We start from the raw sequence: 15,218 nt of genomic DNA, 5'->3' as shown, positions 1-15,218 counted from the left end.
GCCACGGATTGGAGGGGGGGAAGTGGTGGATGGGGAAAGGCGGGTGTACTGAGGAGCCTGGGTTTTTCTCATTAGGCTACAAGTTCAACCAAGATCCCTAACCCAGCTGGTTACCTTTAGTAAGTAGTAGTAATAATAATAATAATAATAATAAACATTTATGATGCGCACTTACATATATTTTTCTCATTTACTCTAAGAAGTAGATCCTGTTATTATCTCCTTTTTACAGATAGAAAAATTGAGGCTGAGAGAAATTTAGTGATTATTCCAATCATCCAGGTAGCAAGTTATCTGAAGCAGCTTGTGTGAACTTGCATTTGTTTGACTCCAAATCCAGCACTGCCCCTACCTGTTCTCTTGACTCAAGCAGATCATCCCCTGGTCCCTCATTATGTGTTTTGGAGGCAAAACAAAAAGAAACTGCACCGAGGTAGGGAAAAAGGACTTTATTTCCTTGCCCAGAGAGGGAGAGAGGCCCAGGAACTGGCCCACCCAGAAAGCATGGAAAAATCCCATCTTATACTTATCTACTATTGCAGGACTAGGTCCCTGTGAGGGGCACCAGGAAAGCTTCTCTCCAACCATCACCACTAAAAAAAATTATTCTTCCACTGATTCCTGAAATTCCACCACTGAGAATTGATTATAATCGTGATAATTGACATTTATATAGAGCTTTAAGACCTGCAAAGTACTGTTTATATATTATCTATTTGATCCCCATAGCAACTACCATGAGGTAGTTGATATTCCCATTTTACACATGAATAAATTGAGGCTGAGGACAAATGAGTTGCCCAGAGTCATATAGACTGTGAGCAACTGAGACTAGATTTGCTCTCAGGTCTTCCTAACTCTTAACTCCAGTGCTGATTTTGCTTTCCTTGAGGTCCTATTGAAATGTGAATTCTCCTGAAAGGAGAAGCTTTAACTCACTAACCCTTTGGAATAATAATAAATGGAACTCCTGGTTATTTCTTGTGGTACCAAGAGATTGTTAAGAGAGGACCACCACTTTTGGGCCCATCTAATCCAATGTACTCACAGATAAGAAGCATAAGCACCAGGGGGTGACCTGTTGCAGGTTGCACAGATGTTAGGGCTCAGCATCCTCCTGGGGACAGGGACCTGCCATTTCCTAAATTATGTATGTGCTAACTGATGTCCAGGAGAATGACCCCCTCCCCTAAGGCTGGTCATCAGCTGTAGCCCGTAGTCTGGACACCGGATTCAGAAGTCCCCACCGTCCTGGGGAGTGGACAGAAGGCAGGGCAGAGCCAGCTTCTCCTGAGGAGGGGTCCTTCTCCGGCATCACATCCCTGCCCCTGCTGCCCGTCCGCCCTTCACGCTAGGGTGCTCAGGCTGTGCGCCCCCAGGTCTCCTGGGCTTGCTCTCTCCTGAGCATGGCTGTGGATGGGTATTCTCAGGGAAACCCCTTCATCACATTGAGTCAGTGCATTGGGTTTGATGCTCTCACTTGCCCCCAGGGCCCAGCCTGCCCTTGAGGATGAAAACAGAAGATCCCAGTGTTGGTGACTGTTCTGAGGACAGCTGGGGGGAACCAGGATGGGGGGTTGCGGTGGAAGGCTGCCCTTCAGGAGGTAAGGGGGGAGCAGCTGGGTGTAACAGCTACAATTTTAGTAGGCCACCGCCCCGCAGCATTTCTATAAAGACTCTAGAAGCAGCAATCCCTGAAGCTTTAGACTTTGCTTCTTTCCCGTACTTTTTTCCACGGGGGGACTTTTCTGAAGGAGATGACCAAGAGCCGCCAGTTCTTCAAAAGTAATCAGGGTCCCTTAAGCCATCCAACTGCAGCCTCCTCCATGATACTCCCCCCTGCCCATCCCTATACTCCCTAGCCTGGTTGGCCCTCTGCCTCTTAAGTCTGTCTGTATAGCCAGGTGGCTTTGCAGGGATCTGGGCCATCGTTCTGGTCAGGGTCAGTCATATAGGGACCTGTAAAGACAAGCAGTAAATGAAGTACCCAGAGCTTCTACCCTCACTGAGGAGCAGCAGGACCTAAGCAGCTCTATATTTCAAAAGATTTGAACAGGGGATTTTTTTTTATCATTATGATCCCCTCCTCCTCCCTCCCATTCCCTAGCTTCCTATATTTTCCTTCCTCTTCCCTGAAGAATCATTCTTCCCTCTTCCCTTCCTCTGTTCAATGTTCCCTGCCCTACTCTTCCCCCCACCCCCAGCCAGAAGGAACCAAAGCAAAAGAAGACAAAGGGAGAGACCAAAATCCCCATGCTTTGGATGGAGATGGGATCGGTCCATCTTTCCTGTCTCTCTGTGTGCTTGCCAGCCTCTCTGAGTGACAGTCTGATGGATCACAGACAGGACTTCCTGAGGGCAAGGGCTGAAACATATATAGCCCATGTGGAGACCTCTGAAGTCTCTTACAGCCCCAGCCACAGCTGGCTTCCCAGTGAACGGTCTTCCTGTCCTTCTCTTGGGAGGCTCGGTGTCTCTTGGTTAGTTAGCATTAGCCCCCTACCCACTGACCCCTACCCCTCAAAGGCTCTCAACTCAGAGCCTGATTCTCCAGCTCCCCTTTGAGATAAATCCTCCCGAGCTCCAGGCTTGGGTCCGATTTAAGTCCTGGGCCCCAGACCCCCGGATGCAGTCTCCAAAGGGACAGCCCAGCTCCTCCCTCCACCCTCCTGTTCCAAAGCTCCCCTAAAACATGGAGGGCATCTGCAATGCAAAGCCCGACTTGTTGATGTAAAATCATACTCTATATTCCACCCAGGTTTATACGAGTGAATTATGCAAATCTTTGATGGAAAAATATTCCTCCTCACATCCTTGAGAGTGTAAAACCTTAGTCAATAATTCATACTCGCATGTCTCTGACTGCAGGCTTTTTCTTCATTATAACTTGCACCTAGTTATTTGTCTTTCGCATTTTATTGTATATCCTGGTGTAATGCTGCGCATTATAAAATTTATCTGCTTCATTATTTGATGATCCGGGACTGGGAAATGTGCTGAGATCCTACCACACTGGCAGGGAGACCTAACGACTGGCCCGCTGAGGCCAGGCTGCCTGCCTCTAGTGATTTCAGGGAAGCCACGGAGACCTCTCGATCAAAAAACAAAACAACAGCAAAAAGACAGACTCATCCCACCCACAGGCTGAGCAGCCCCAAACGCCATCCTTGGTGCCAGTGGTTCAAAGGCAGCATGTTTACCGTTAATCATTATAGGATGTTGTTAATAATGATGACTCACATTTGAGAAATGGCAGAGGCAGGTCTCAGGGACAAGGAGTTCTGGGTTCAAACGCTGCCGCTTTCCTCATCAAGTCCTGACACACGAAAATTCATTTAACCTACTACATCCTGGGCAATGCTTAGACCATAAATTATAGTCGGTGTGGGTCCGTATTGGGAGAGAGAGTTCTTTGCAGAGAATTCCTTACATCAATAGAATCAATCCCCCTCCCCAGAAAGCCCTCACATGTATACTTTAATGTCTATTAAGAGCAGAATCAGCAATTTATATTCACTTAGCTTAAGTTTGCCAAACCATGAGAAACTTCTGATTGCAGAAAGTGAAGACCTCAGAGTCGTGGCTATGGGGAGGAGCTGCCCATGGCTGCTCTTTGGGATTTCTAAGATCAGGATCTTTGCTTGGCTATTTGGAATGGGTGAGATAAAGTCTTGCCTAAAGAAGATGGAAATAGTCTTTGAAGACTATTATTCCCAGTAAGAGAGTTACTATTGTCTTAATAGAAGGAGCCATAATTGTGAAGTCAGGACACCTGAGTTCACACCCTGAATCTGCTGCTTACTGTATGATGCTAGTTATTTAACTTCTTCTCCCACCTCAGTTTCCCCACATGTAAAATGAGGATATTGAACTTGATGAATCCTTTATTCTTTCTAAATCCTGCCTATAATCCACAGAAAGACTAGTGAGGTCTTAGTTAGGTCTCCTAGGCTGGGCCCCTGCTTTCCTGTGAATATATAACAGGACACACACCTCTGGACCATGCCCATCATGATGCACCCTGAGGAATACACACAAGCAAGGGCAGAAGAGAAGGGGTCCCAACACGTTCTGGGTTAGACAATGGGGGGCTTCGCCCTAGTGGAACAGAACAGAGCTCGCCTCCTTTCAAACCCCCACAATAACTCTTGTCTGAGGGCCGAGACAAGCGGCCAGGATCAGATCACCAGCATCCCGGCTCTTACAGGCCAGGTTAAGCATTGCAGAGGTAAGGTACGGTCTGGAGACTGATGAGAAGATGGGAGAGACCCATCTTCCACTACACACTTAGCCCCTTATGCTTTCTTGGACCTGGCAAGTTTGACAGCCAGCTTTGTTGGTTATACTTACAGGGTAAATGACCTCATGCTCATAATGCTATTTATTTCAGGCCAGAATAGCAGGGGAGGAAGATGGCAGTGAGGGATCTATTCCCCTGTTGTCATTTGTGAGCTATCTGAAACCCTGACAATTCAGAATCGGATATTCTGAGGAGGGGAGAGCAGCTGACGGCAAAGAAGGAAGCTTTCCGAGGTTCTGGGATTACTCCATATTTTTTTGATTCTCCTTTTCCTTCTCTCCAGTACCAGCCATGATCACCTCCCACCCTAATACTACCATCGCCATCAAGGGTCACACGAAGGAACTGAACTGCACTGCACGAGGGGAGCGCCCCATCATCATCCGTTGGGAGAAAGGGGACACGGTCATCGACCCAGACCGAGTCATGAGATACGCCATCACCACTAAGGACAACGGGGATGAGGTCATATCTACTCTGAAGGTAAACAACTGTCTGCCCAGCTTAACATTCATACCCAAACCCTTTAGCTAAATTTGTTAACTTTCTCAAGTATCTTCAGGCTAGGCAGATAGGGTGGAAGAGCTGGGACCCCAGTGGACACAAAGGGCCTCTTCCTTTTGGGAAAATCCCTAGGATACAAACAGATTTTCATTCAAAATTGTTTTCCAGAGCATCATTAAGTGAGTTATCATTGGAGAAATGGAAAGGGTTCAGGAAGGTGAGGATTTATCCCACTGATCTCCCTGACCTAGAAAGAGTAGAGCAACCTATTTGCCCAGCTTCCATTTCTCCATTGTGGGACTTCTCAATATAGAGTGAAAGATTGCTGTTCGGTGGGAGGTCACATTAAAGCAAATCAGCAAGAAAACTAGCAAAGAAGCATGCTGACTATAGACTTGGAAACCAGGACTATGTCATGACCTGCTTGGAAGGGCTGGTTTCCTCCATTTCTCAATCTTTCCTTCGTGAAGCTATATGGCACAGTCACCTGGCCTTCATTCCTTTTCTCTGCAGTACAGCTGCTTTAATTTGGCAGTGATTGGGTTCCCTCATCCAAGATAACCTTGACTACTGGCAGGAAAATTAGAGCCTTCTCAATCCCACACAAGCAGTAGATTCTACCTACACCCCAATCTTCCTCTCTGCCCCCCCAGAATCATATGAATTGCTTCTCAGATTTTGAAAACTCTTTCTTCTCAGAATATCACATTTCCTTTCCTGGAGCCCTCCGTTGACAGCATTTTTAGAATTCCATAGCATTTCCCTCAGTATTTAGAATACCATAGCTTAAACCCAGGCTTGGAATACCACAGGTCTCTTCATAATTAAGCCCTCAGATCCCTCCCTGTTTTAACTCCAAAAACTTTCAGACCGCCAGCATCCTCATGACCAGTCTATCTACTGCCTCTTGTTACTTCCCCTGTATATCAGTCTCTGGGGCCCTATTTTTATGGTGACACAGCCCTTGTGTCTCTCCTATCTTTGGACAGAAATGGCATTTCTCCTTGGGTAGAAGATAGCATTCTCCATCCCCTTTCCCTATGATCTTTTTTATCTCCAATTTATTGGATCATGGGATCTCAGTCTTAGAGACAGAAGAGAGCTTATAGGTTATCTATCCATATCCTTCATTTAACAGATAAGGAAACTGAGGCTCAAAGAATCTTAGTGATTTACCCAGATATTAAATGCGAGAGAGAATCTGAACTAAAATCTGCTGACTCAAATCTAACACTCTTTACACTCTCCCAGGCTTGTTTGGAAGCAAGTAATAGGAAATAGGATCAATCTGCCATATCCATGGATCTGAGGTGATTTAAGGAAGAAGCACAGGAAAAAAATTACAAGAAATTCCCATCCCCCCAAGAAACTATGCCTTTCTTTGACTCACTCTGAAATGCCCCCTTGTTTCCCTTCCTCCTCCTTGCCCCCCGTGCTTATCAAAGCTGAAGCCCGCTGACCGTGGGGACTCTGTATTCTTCAGTTGCCATGCCATCAACTCCTATGGGGAGGACCGGGGTCTGATCCAACTCACTGTGCAAGGTATCCTGTCTCCCTTCCCAGATCCCCACCTCAGCAATTAATGTCCCTTACATTAGCCTGAAGAGGAAGGGGTGGGTCTCAGACATAGATGTGGGCAGGGGAAATGCAAAGGGAGGGAATCGTCTAAAGGCATTTGATGTAAAATTCTCTTTTATTGACCCTCAGAGCTACACCATGTCCAGGACAGGATAGCAAAAGTTGGTGATAACCATAACCTACATGATGCCCTATTGGCCCATTTCAGAAATGGGTAGATGGAGCTGAATGGGACCAGAACCTATTATTTCCTCTTTGGGAGAAGGATAAGCAGGGAATGTAATACTAATAAAAAGGGGTTCCTCGTGGTAGGTCTCCCTCGCCCTCAGTGCTCTCCCTGAAGTCAAGGAAAATGAGGCAGAAGTCAATGGTGGGATTTTAAATTCAATTTTGAGGACACAAGGATTAAATCCTTCACCCAGATCCCAACAAAAAGGCTCAAGTCCAAACTGATCACATCAGAGGCACTGAATCCCTTCTCAGGAAGAGGTAAAGAGGGTCCCAAGCCCTCCACAGAAGGTGAGGGTGAGAGGAAAACTTCATTGTCATTTACTGGCTTCCTTCCCCTCTACCTTTCCCCTTCACCCAAAAATCCCAGAGCCCCCAGACCCTCCTGAGCTAGAGATCCGGGAAGTGAAGGCCCGGAGCATGAACCTGCGCTGGACTCAGAGATTCGATGGGAACAGCATCATCACCGGTTTTGACATTGAATATAAAAACAAATCTGGTAGGTGCCAGCTGTGTCTGTCTGTGTGTGCGGGGGGGGCATTCTAGGAGGATGGGGGATGAGACTTGCTCTGTCTTGGCAGTCCCCTGGGCTCAGTGCCCTGCATCTCGCCAGTGAAACAAATCCCAAGGTCCTCTGAACTCGTGCGGCCTTATACATGTTATAGCTAGAGCTATTGCTGTTCTAAAGCCAGGCAAGAATGGCAAATTCAGTGTTCTTTTTAAAGTCTTGCTAGGGTTGGGGGTCTAAATGAGTGAATTTTTAAACTCAACTTTGTGGCATATGGATAGGTCTCCCTTGTTTGACCCTGGAGTCAAAGTCAAATCGGACAATCTGATTAACGGGCACTTTGCCCACTTCCCTTGGGTGAGTCTCCACTTTAGCCAGATGAGTAATAAAGCTGGCTGGCTAGCCTGAAGACCTTTTGGAAAGGGAGAGGATCAAGGCTTGGTGAAACTCTGAGAAGGATGCAAATGGTTGTTGGAAAGGCTGGAGAGACATGGAGAGAATAAGTTTGTGGGAACAGGGACTGGGCGACAGAGGAACCGCTGGACTCTGACCCCCAGCCAGATGACATCTGGAGTATTTTATGCCATACTAGGAAAGATATTGACAACGTTGAGTAAAATCAGAGGAGAATGGCCAGGCTAGTGAGGGATCATAGAATTTAGAACTGGAAAGAATACCTAGGAAACTTTTCCAAGGTCACAACATCTAGTAAGTAGCCTGAGATAGAATTTGAATACAGTTCTTCCTAATTCCAAGTCCAGGCTTCCATCCACACCCTTCCAACTGTCTCTCTAGAGAGACTAGAAGCCCACCCATACAAAAACTCAGTTAAAGAAGATGGACATATTACATCAAAGAAAGGATTAAAATAGCAAAAATGGAATGATTGAGAGTAGGAAGGAAGGGGATTATTGGTGGGAATGAGCATGAGCAAAGGTTCAGGTTTGAGAAATTTTAGAACATGTTCAAGATACAGCAAATAGTTCATATGCCTGAAAAATATGGTGCAAAATGAGGGATGAAGCTCAGAAGGTAAGTCGGGGTCAGATGGGGGCTTCTTCAATGCCGGGCAAAGGGATTTGGACTTTTTCAGCAGGTAATAGGGAGTCATTGAAGGTTTTGAAGAGCAGACTGATACCATCAATGCATTGTATAAGGAAAACTTATTTGGCTGTGCTCTGCAAGATAGATTGGAGGAAGAGAAATTGGAGATGGGGAGACTACTTGGGAGACTCTTGAAATATTGAAGGCACAGAATAAAAACCTGAGCTAGAATTGTAGCAGGAAAACTGAAAGAAGTATTTTAGTGCTTTTTGAGATTAGGAACAATCCACCTGCAAGGTACGCAGGGCAAGGTTATGAGATCTGGACTGACATTTCCATATGGCATTGCACATTCAATCTTCCCTCCATGCTGATGTGGAATGGCAGGATCTTTACTCACATCTGCGCGTTCTTGTCCAGGGGATACCTAGGCTGTCACTAGATATTTCCCCCCATTGCTCAGTGAAACACCTCATGCCTTCTCCTACCACTATTGTCTTCCTACTACCTGTACCCAGAATCTCCCTAAGACCTAGTTGGGCTATTAGGATCCCAGTAACAAAAACTTGGAGGAGATCACATCTGAGATTCTAGAAAGGACTGTGGATGAAAGGAAGGTGAAGAAGATGAAGACAGGTTAATCTAGTTCCTTTTCATTCTACCTGATACATGTGACTTAAAATCCTAATGTGAACAAACTGTTTATATTCCTTTGACCCAAAGATAATACTGCTGGACAGGTATCCTCAGTACAGAAAGTCCCATACATAATCACATTCTATACAGACCTGTAATATACTCTAAATTATTTAAACAATAATTTTTTCATTCACTTTTATTTTCAGGTCCAAATTCTCACCCTCTCACCCCTTCTCCCTAATCTAACAAGAAGGCTAGAAAGACAAAAAGGAGTTTCTATAGTAGCAAAAAACCAGAAACAAAGTAAAGATGCATCAATTGTGTAAAAAAATGTTTCATGTGAATGTAATAGAATATAATTGTATCTCAAGACATGAAGATATGAGAAATCCAGAGAAAATTGGAATGACATTTGAACTGATACAAAGTGATATTGATGTATGTATAAATGAGCTAAAGGATATAGAGTTTATGTGTTAGTCATTTAGATGACATAATGGAAACCTGGGCAAGTCATTTAACTTCTTAATCTCTCAGATTCATCTGTAAAATGAGGATAATAGCACCTACTTTACAAGGTTTTTGTAAGGAGTAAATGAGATATTATATGTGTGTGTATAATATATATGGATCTATGTATGTGCATATGTCTTTATATGTATATATATTTAGCCTGTAAACATTAATAACAAGAAAAATAGCATACAATGGAAATGAAAAGAATGATCAATGAAAAAGAATGGTATATAATTATAATGATGTTTCTTGCATCAAAGAATTGATACAGAAATGTCTTTTTCTCCTTCAGTCAGAGAGACTGTCCTATTGTATATACTGAGTTTTAATTATATGAGTTTAATTATATGAGATGAATAATCTCATAATTATATGAGACAGTTCTTTTACTTGAGACTCTTAATTTTTTCTTTATTTTAAGGGAAGACACTAAGTTGGTGGGGGCATATTTAGAAATGACTATGATAGTACTAGGCCTGAAATCAAGAAGATTCATTTTCCTAAGTTAAAATCTGACCTTAGTCACTTATTGGCTGTGTGATCCCAGGCAAGTCACTTGATCCCATTTGCTTTAGGTTCCTCATCTGTAAAATGAACTGGAGAAGGAAGTGGAAAACCACTTTAGTGTCTTTGCCAAAATAAACCTAAATGTTTTCATGAAGAACAACATGACTGAACAACAATAACAAAAATTACAGAGAAATAAGAAGGATAAATAAATCTTTTTTTTAAAGAACCTATTAGGTGTTTAAAACAAGTGACATGTCATAATGAAAAAAATTTAGATTCAGAGTTAGACCACCTACGCTTAAATCCTAGTGTCATCACTTAGTAGCTGTGGAGCTCAGAAAACTTGTCAACCTCTCTGAGCTCAGTTTCCTCCTCTGTAAAATGAGCTAATCAAACTCACATTACCTTCATCATAGGATTGCCATAAGGAAAGTGCTTTGTAAACTGTGAGTTGCTGAGTTTGAATTACTGCATTATGTTAGGGAAAAGAAAAGAAGAAATAAAATGGAAATGAGAGGAAAACATTTTGTAAAACTGAAAATATTGCATAAAAAACTTAATGCTATTTAAATCTGACTTTTGCCCTTTAGAAATTCCCAGTCCAGTAGTTTATCAGCATAAAAACTATTTTCATATGAAATTGCTCTCTTCAAAGATACCAACAAGCTCAGCTACCTTTTCTCATTTCTCACTCTATTTGGCCTCTCAAGCTTTTTATGCTATCCCAGTTCCTCCTGAGCATTCTCTCCTCATTGGCTTCCATAATATTGCAATCTTCTTGTTTTCTTGCTACATATGTGACTGTTCCTCTTAAGTCTCCATGGTAGGGTCATCTCTCACCCACTAATCATGGCTATCTCCTAAGAAACATATCTCACTCTTAAAAGGACACCTCTCATCCTCTACTTGTGATTGTCTGAAATGTTCTCTTGTTCTGGCCCTTCTCTTTTCTCTCCTTATTCTGTTTTTTAATGATCCTCAACTCATGTGGGTTCAATTATCATCTGTACATGAATTATGTTCAAATCTGTATGTCCAGTACCAATCTCTCTCCTGATAACACCTGAAACTCCACATGTCAAAAAATGGGTATTTATCTTCCTCCCTCCTCAAAACCTGTCTCTCTTTCAACCTTCCCTATTTTTATTTAGGGAACCAATCTCTTAGTCACATATTTGCAAATTCTGAGTTATCCTAGAATATTTCCTCTCCTTTTTCCTAAATAAATTAGGTGCTCAGTTTTCTCACTTTTACATCCAAAACAACTCTCCTATCCATTTCCTCTCCAATTTTGGCCATTACCCTAATACAAGGCCTTATCACTGCTTTCCTAGACTATTCAACAGATGCTAGTCTTTTCCCTTTCCAGTGTCTATTCTCTCCACAGCTGCCAAAATAATCTTTTTTAAAAAATGAATAGCATTTTCTTTTTCCCAATAACATGTAAAGATTGTTTTTACATTCATCTTTGTAATATTTGAACTCCAAAATTTTCTCCTTCCCTTCCTTCCCAAGATAACAAGCAATCTAAAATGGATTATATATGTAGAATTATGTTAAACATATTGCCACATTAGTCATATTTTAAAAGAAGACTCAGAAGAAAAGGAAAGGATGAAGAAGAAGAAGAAAAGAAGAAAGAAGAAGAAGATGATGATGATGATATGATTTATCTAAGACAAAGTGCAGGATTGCCAACTTGCCAAATCAGAGCTCCCAATCTCAATCCACCAGCATCAGCTTCAAGAATTATAGGCGTGTACCACCACCTCTGGTAAACACTGATGAATTGTGCTGACACCACAGGATACTAAAACCTAAATATCTTTTTTCAGATAAACAGTAGTTTAGCCATGCTGCTTCCATATTATTCTTAGAAAATTGATTTTTTTGACGAGCAATATGGCCTCAGAAAAACTTCGAAGGACTTAACGTGAGCTGACATAAAGTGACATGTACTGTGTACAAAGTAACAGCAATATTGTGGGATGATCAGCTGTGAATGACAGCTATTCTCAGCATTATAAGTACTTCAGAATTGTCTTGGAACATTGTATTGCTGAGAATAGCTATCCATCCCCAGAGAAAGAACTGATGGAGTCTGAATACAGATTGAAGCATACTTTTTTTAAACTTTATTTTTCTTGAGGTTTTTGATCTAGTTTTTTTACAACATGACTCATGTGGAAATATTTTGCCTAACTACATATTTATAACCTATATTAAATTGTTTGCCTTCTCAATAGGGGAGGGTGAGAGGAGTGGAAGAAGGGAGAGAATTTGGAACTCAAAGTTTTAAAAACCAATATTAAAAACTTGTTTTTACATGTAACTGGGGGGAAAGAAAATACTAAATTAAATGTAAAAATTAAAATTGATTTTTGCAAGGTTTTTCCCCCCTTGATTCATTTTGGAGTTTGTCCTCCAAAAACCCAGAAAAAGAGCTTGTCCAAAAGTCATTTAAAACTCTATCATACACTTCCTCCTAAGTCTGCATCTCATTCATTCATTGTTTTATCTTCCTTTGAGGTACCAACTCCTCCTACAAGCCTTTTCTCATCTCCCCAGTTGTCATTACTTTATTCTTCTTTACTTATATGGGTACGTGTTGACTTGTTCCTAGAAGAACATAAACTCCTTGAAGGCAGGACCATTTCATTGTTGGCTTTATAGCTACAGTACCTTTATAAGCAGTGTTTTTATATCCTAATGTACAAGGAGGAACAAGAGGGAGACCAGATCTGTGATCCCATTGGTGTAAGGAACTCCCAGGATGATGAAAATTCCCTCCACCAATGTCTTATAGAGTTGCCTGAGAGAGAAATGACTTATCCATGGTTATGTAGCCAATATACTAGTAAGGCACTCTCCATTCCCATCTATACCTCTTAGATAAGTCATTTAAATGCCTACATAATTCTGTAAGAATACAAACTACAGAACTTTGATGAAGGAAACTTTTTATCCGGGAAGTTCCTTACACCAATAAAATCACAATTCTGGGGAGACAAAAAGGTCAGTGAAAAAGGGCCAAGAGTAATGCTCATCCCAGGGTACTAGCACACTGAACTCAAACTCTATGTTATTCCTATAGCCAGAAATAGGACTTGAAGTAAGGTCTTCCTGATTCTGTTACTCCATATTACCTCTCACTTTGAATTGAATATTAGAAGTATTTAATAAAATAAATAAATGGACTTTAAAAATAAAGTAAAATAAATTGAAATCAAGGCTCCTTTAGGAAGAGAAAGGATCCTGTCAGGGGAGGGGGAGAGGGGAAGAGGAGGCACTAATTGACATGGACAAAGCTGCTTGGAGGCAAACTTCTTATTCAGCAAGGACTTGGCTTCTTTAAACACCAGTGGATTTCAAGGCTAGAAAGTATCTTAAGAACCGTTTAATTTACTCTCCTGCCTTCACATCAAACTCTAGTGAACCTAAAACACACAGAAAGTGTTCATCTCACTTTTAAAGGCTTTTAGTCTCTGATACTAGAATCTCCTGGTAGCAGCTTTGTCCAGGTAAATTAGCAGCCTCCCTCCCTACTTTGAGGAAGTGCTTTCTTAGGTCTAATCTCAAAAACTGGGTACTGTGGTTGAAACTTCTTTGAGTATAGCTGGTCATCGCCCTCTACAAATAGCCCTTCAGAGGTCAGGATACTGATATCTGGGTGTGTAATTGAATATGAGTTAATCAACAATGTCTCTTGTGTCTTTTTGTTGCTGTTGAATTTTGCACTAGAGTTGTGTATAGGAAAGGCATGGAAGACAGAATGCTGCCTTTGGAGCACTTACAGAAGAGTAGAAAACACACACACACACCCCTTTACTTTACTCAGAACTATATGCAATCAAGGGGAATGTCACTAAGATTGTTATTGCATTAACCTAAATATTCAGAGGGGACAAAGGTTAGAAAAGGCAGCCTTCCCTCTCTGGGTCTCAGTTTCTTTTTCTATAAAATAAAAGGAGAAAACTTAGGATATCTAAAGTCTCTTCCAACTCAGTCATTCTATGCTTTCATAGGTTAATGTGTATTTGCATATGTATATGTGAATAAGGTATGGTTTATGCAGACAGCGTTTTGTCTTATTATGTACGTATAGGAACATATATCTGTCTGTGTGTGTGTATTTTCGGGAGTCTAAATAAGCTCCTGTTTATTATGAAGTCTTCTACCGCAAACTCACTCTGGTCATAGGAAGTCACTTTAAAATATTTCCCATCCCTGTTCAATAGGAGTTCCCTCAATTAATTTGGCAAGACATTCCACTAAGTGTTCTACTTCCGCTGCTTCTCATAGACCTCTTGACCCCCCATCTATCTATCTCCTAGGGCAAAAAACAAGTCAACAAAAACAACTGTCTGCTCAAAAATCCAATCTAAATACTGCAATATTTTGTTTCCTTTCTTCTCTCCTCTCTCACCCCCAAGCCACTGGTTCTAGACCATTTCCAAGCATAAGCTCATTAGCTGAGAACTGGGAAAGGAGCTCAGGGATCATTAACCCTTTCATCCTAACTGTATAGGAATTGAAACTTGGGTTTAGGAATGGAGAATTTATTTCCTGGTGTCATACCAATCATAAATAGTGTAACCAATATTCAAATGCAGGTCCTCTCGAGAGAACTGGACCATGCTCGCTCTCTGAGAACTGAGCCCTAATGGTAATCTCAGCCGCTGCCCTAGTGGTTCCCAGGCCAACTTTCTATCCTATCCTCATTTCACTAATTTTCCTAAGGAAATAACCAAATTTGCCCTTCCAAGCCACTGTGCTCATGCTGGCTTCTCTTGGCCCCAGGCAGCAGAGTAATAATACATGAAAACTGAATGATAAGTAGATCCAGTCATACATATCTACCAGATAGCCCTGTACAGATTGTAAAATGCAGCAACAAATTTGTTCTTTGTTTCCCAAGCAAAGAAGGCAGGTTTCTACATTGAAGGAACCTCCACAAGCCAAAAAATTGCCTTATGTTGTGGTCAGCTGTTGCAGGACTATAGACTGCAGCTATTATATTGGCTGGCATGTTGTTTGAGCCACGTCAGTAGTTGCTGTTCTGGTTTGGTCAGCTGTTTTGTCTGGCTTGAAAATGGTAGTTTTTATTAAATTATTAAGGGTTAGCTTGGTATGTTCCATGAGGAGGGCTGTGAGCTAGTACATATGTTCAGAGTTGTGCCGGAGTGGTCAATGGGAGTTTTGCAAAGTGGTAGCTACAAGTTGTAATGAATATTCCAAACTGCCCATTATGAGCCACTATAGAGTAACTTGGTGTTGTGAAGCAGTATACTGTGGGGTATATTTGTGTATATGTGTGTGCTTCAGTGGGCACTGTGAGCTAGTATGAAGGGAGTTACATTGGTATGGTGAATGTTGAGAACGAGTGTTGTA

At 42.0% G+C, this 15,218-nt stretch overlaps 1 protein-coding gene across 3 annotated transcripts in view; it reads left to right on the top strand.

Moving 5' to 3' along the window:
* DSCAML1 (DS cell adhesion molecule like 1) overlaps window positions 1-15,218 on the top strand; it is a 487,779-nt gene that overhangs the window by 422,036 nt on the left and 50,525 nt on the right. For all 3 annotated transcript variants that reach the window (XM_051987050.1, XM_051987051.1, XM_051987052.1), the window contains exons 12-14: window positions 4,584-4,783; window positions 6,250-6,346; window positions 6,981-7,109. In XM_051987050.1, the coding sequence (XP_051843010.1) occupies window positions 4,584-4,783; window positions 6,250-6,346; window positions 6,981-7,109 (426 nt within the window). The remainder of the gene's footprint in view (window positions 1-4,583; window positions 4,784-6,249; window positions 6,347-6,980; window positions 7,110-15,218) is intronic.

This window comes from Antechinus flavipes, chromosome 3 (genome assembly GCF_016432865.1).
Source record: "Antechinus flavipes isolate AdamAnt ecotype Samford, QLD, Australia chromosome 3, AdamAnt_v2, whole genome shotgun sequence".
In the NCBI taxonomy this organism is placed as follows: domain Eukaryota; kingdom Metazoa; phylum Chordata; class Mammalia; order Dasyuromorphia; family Dasyuridae; genus Antechinus; species Antechinus flavipes.
This window is presented reverse-complemented; position numbering and strand designations above follow the sequence as displayed.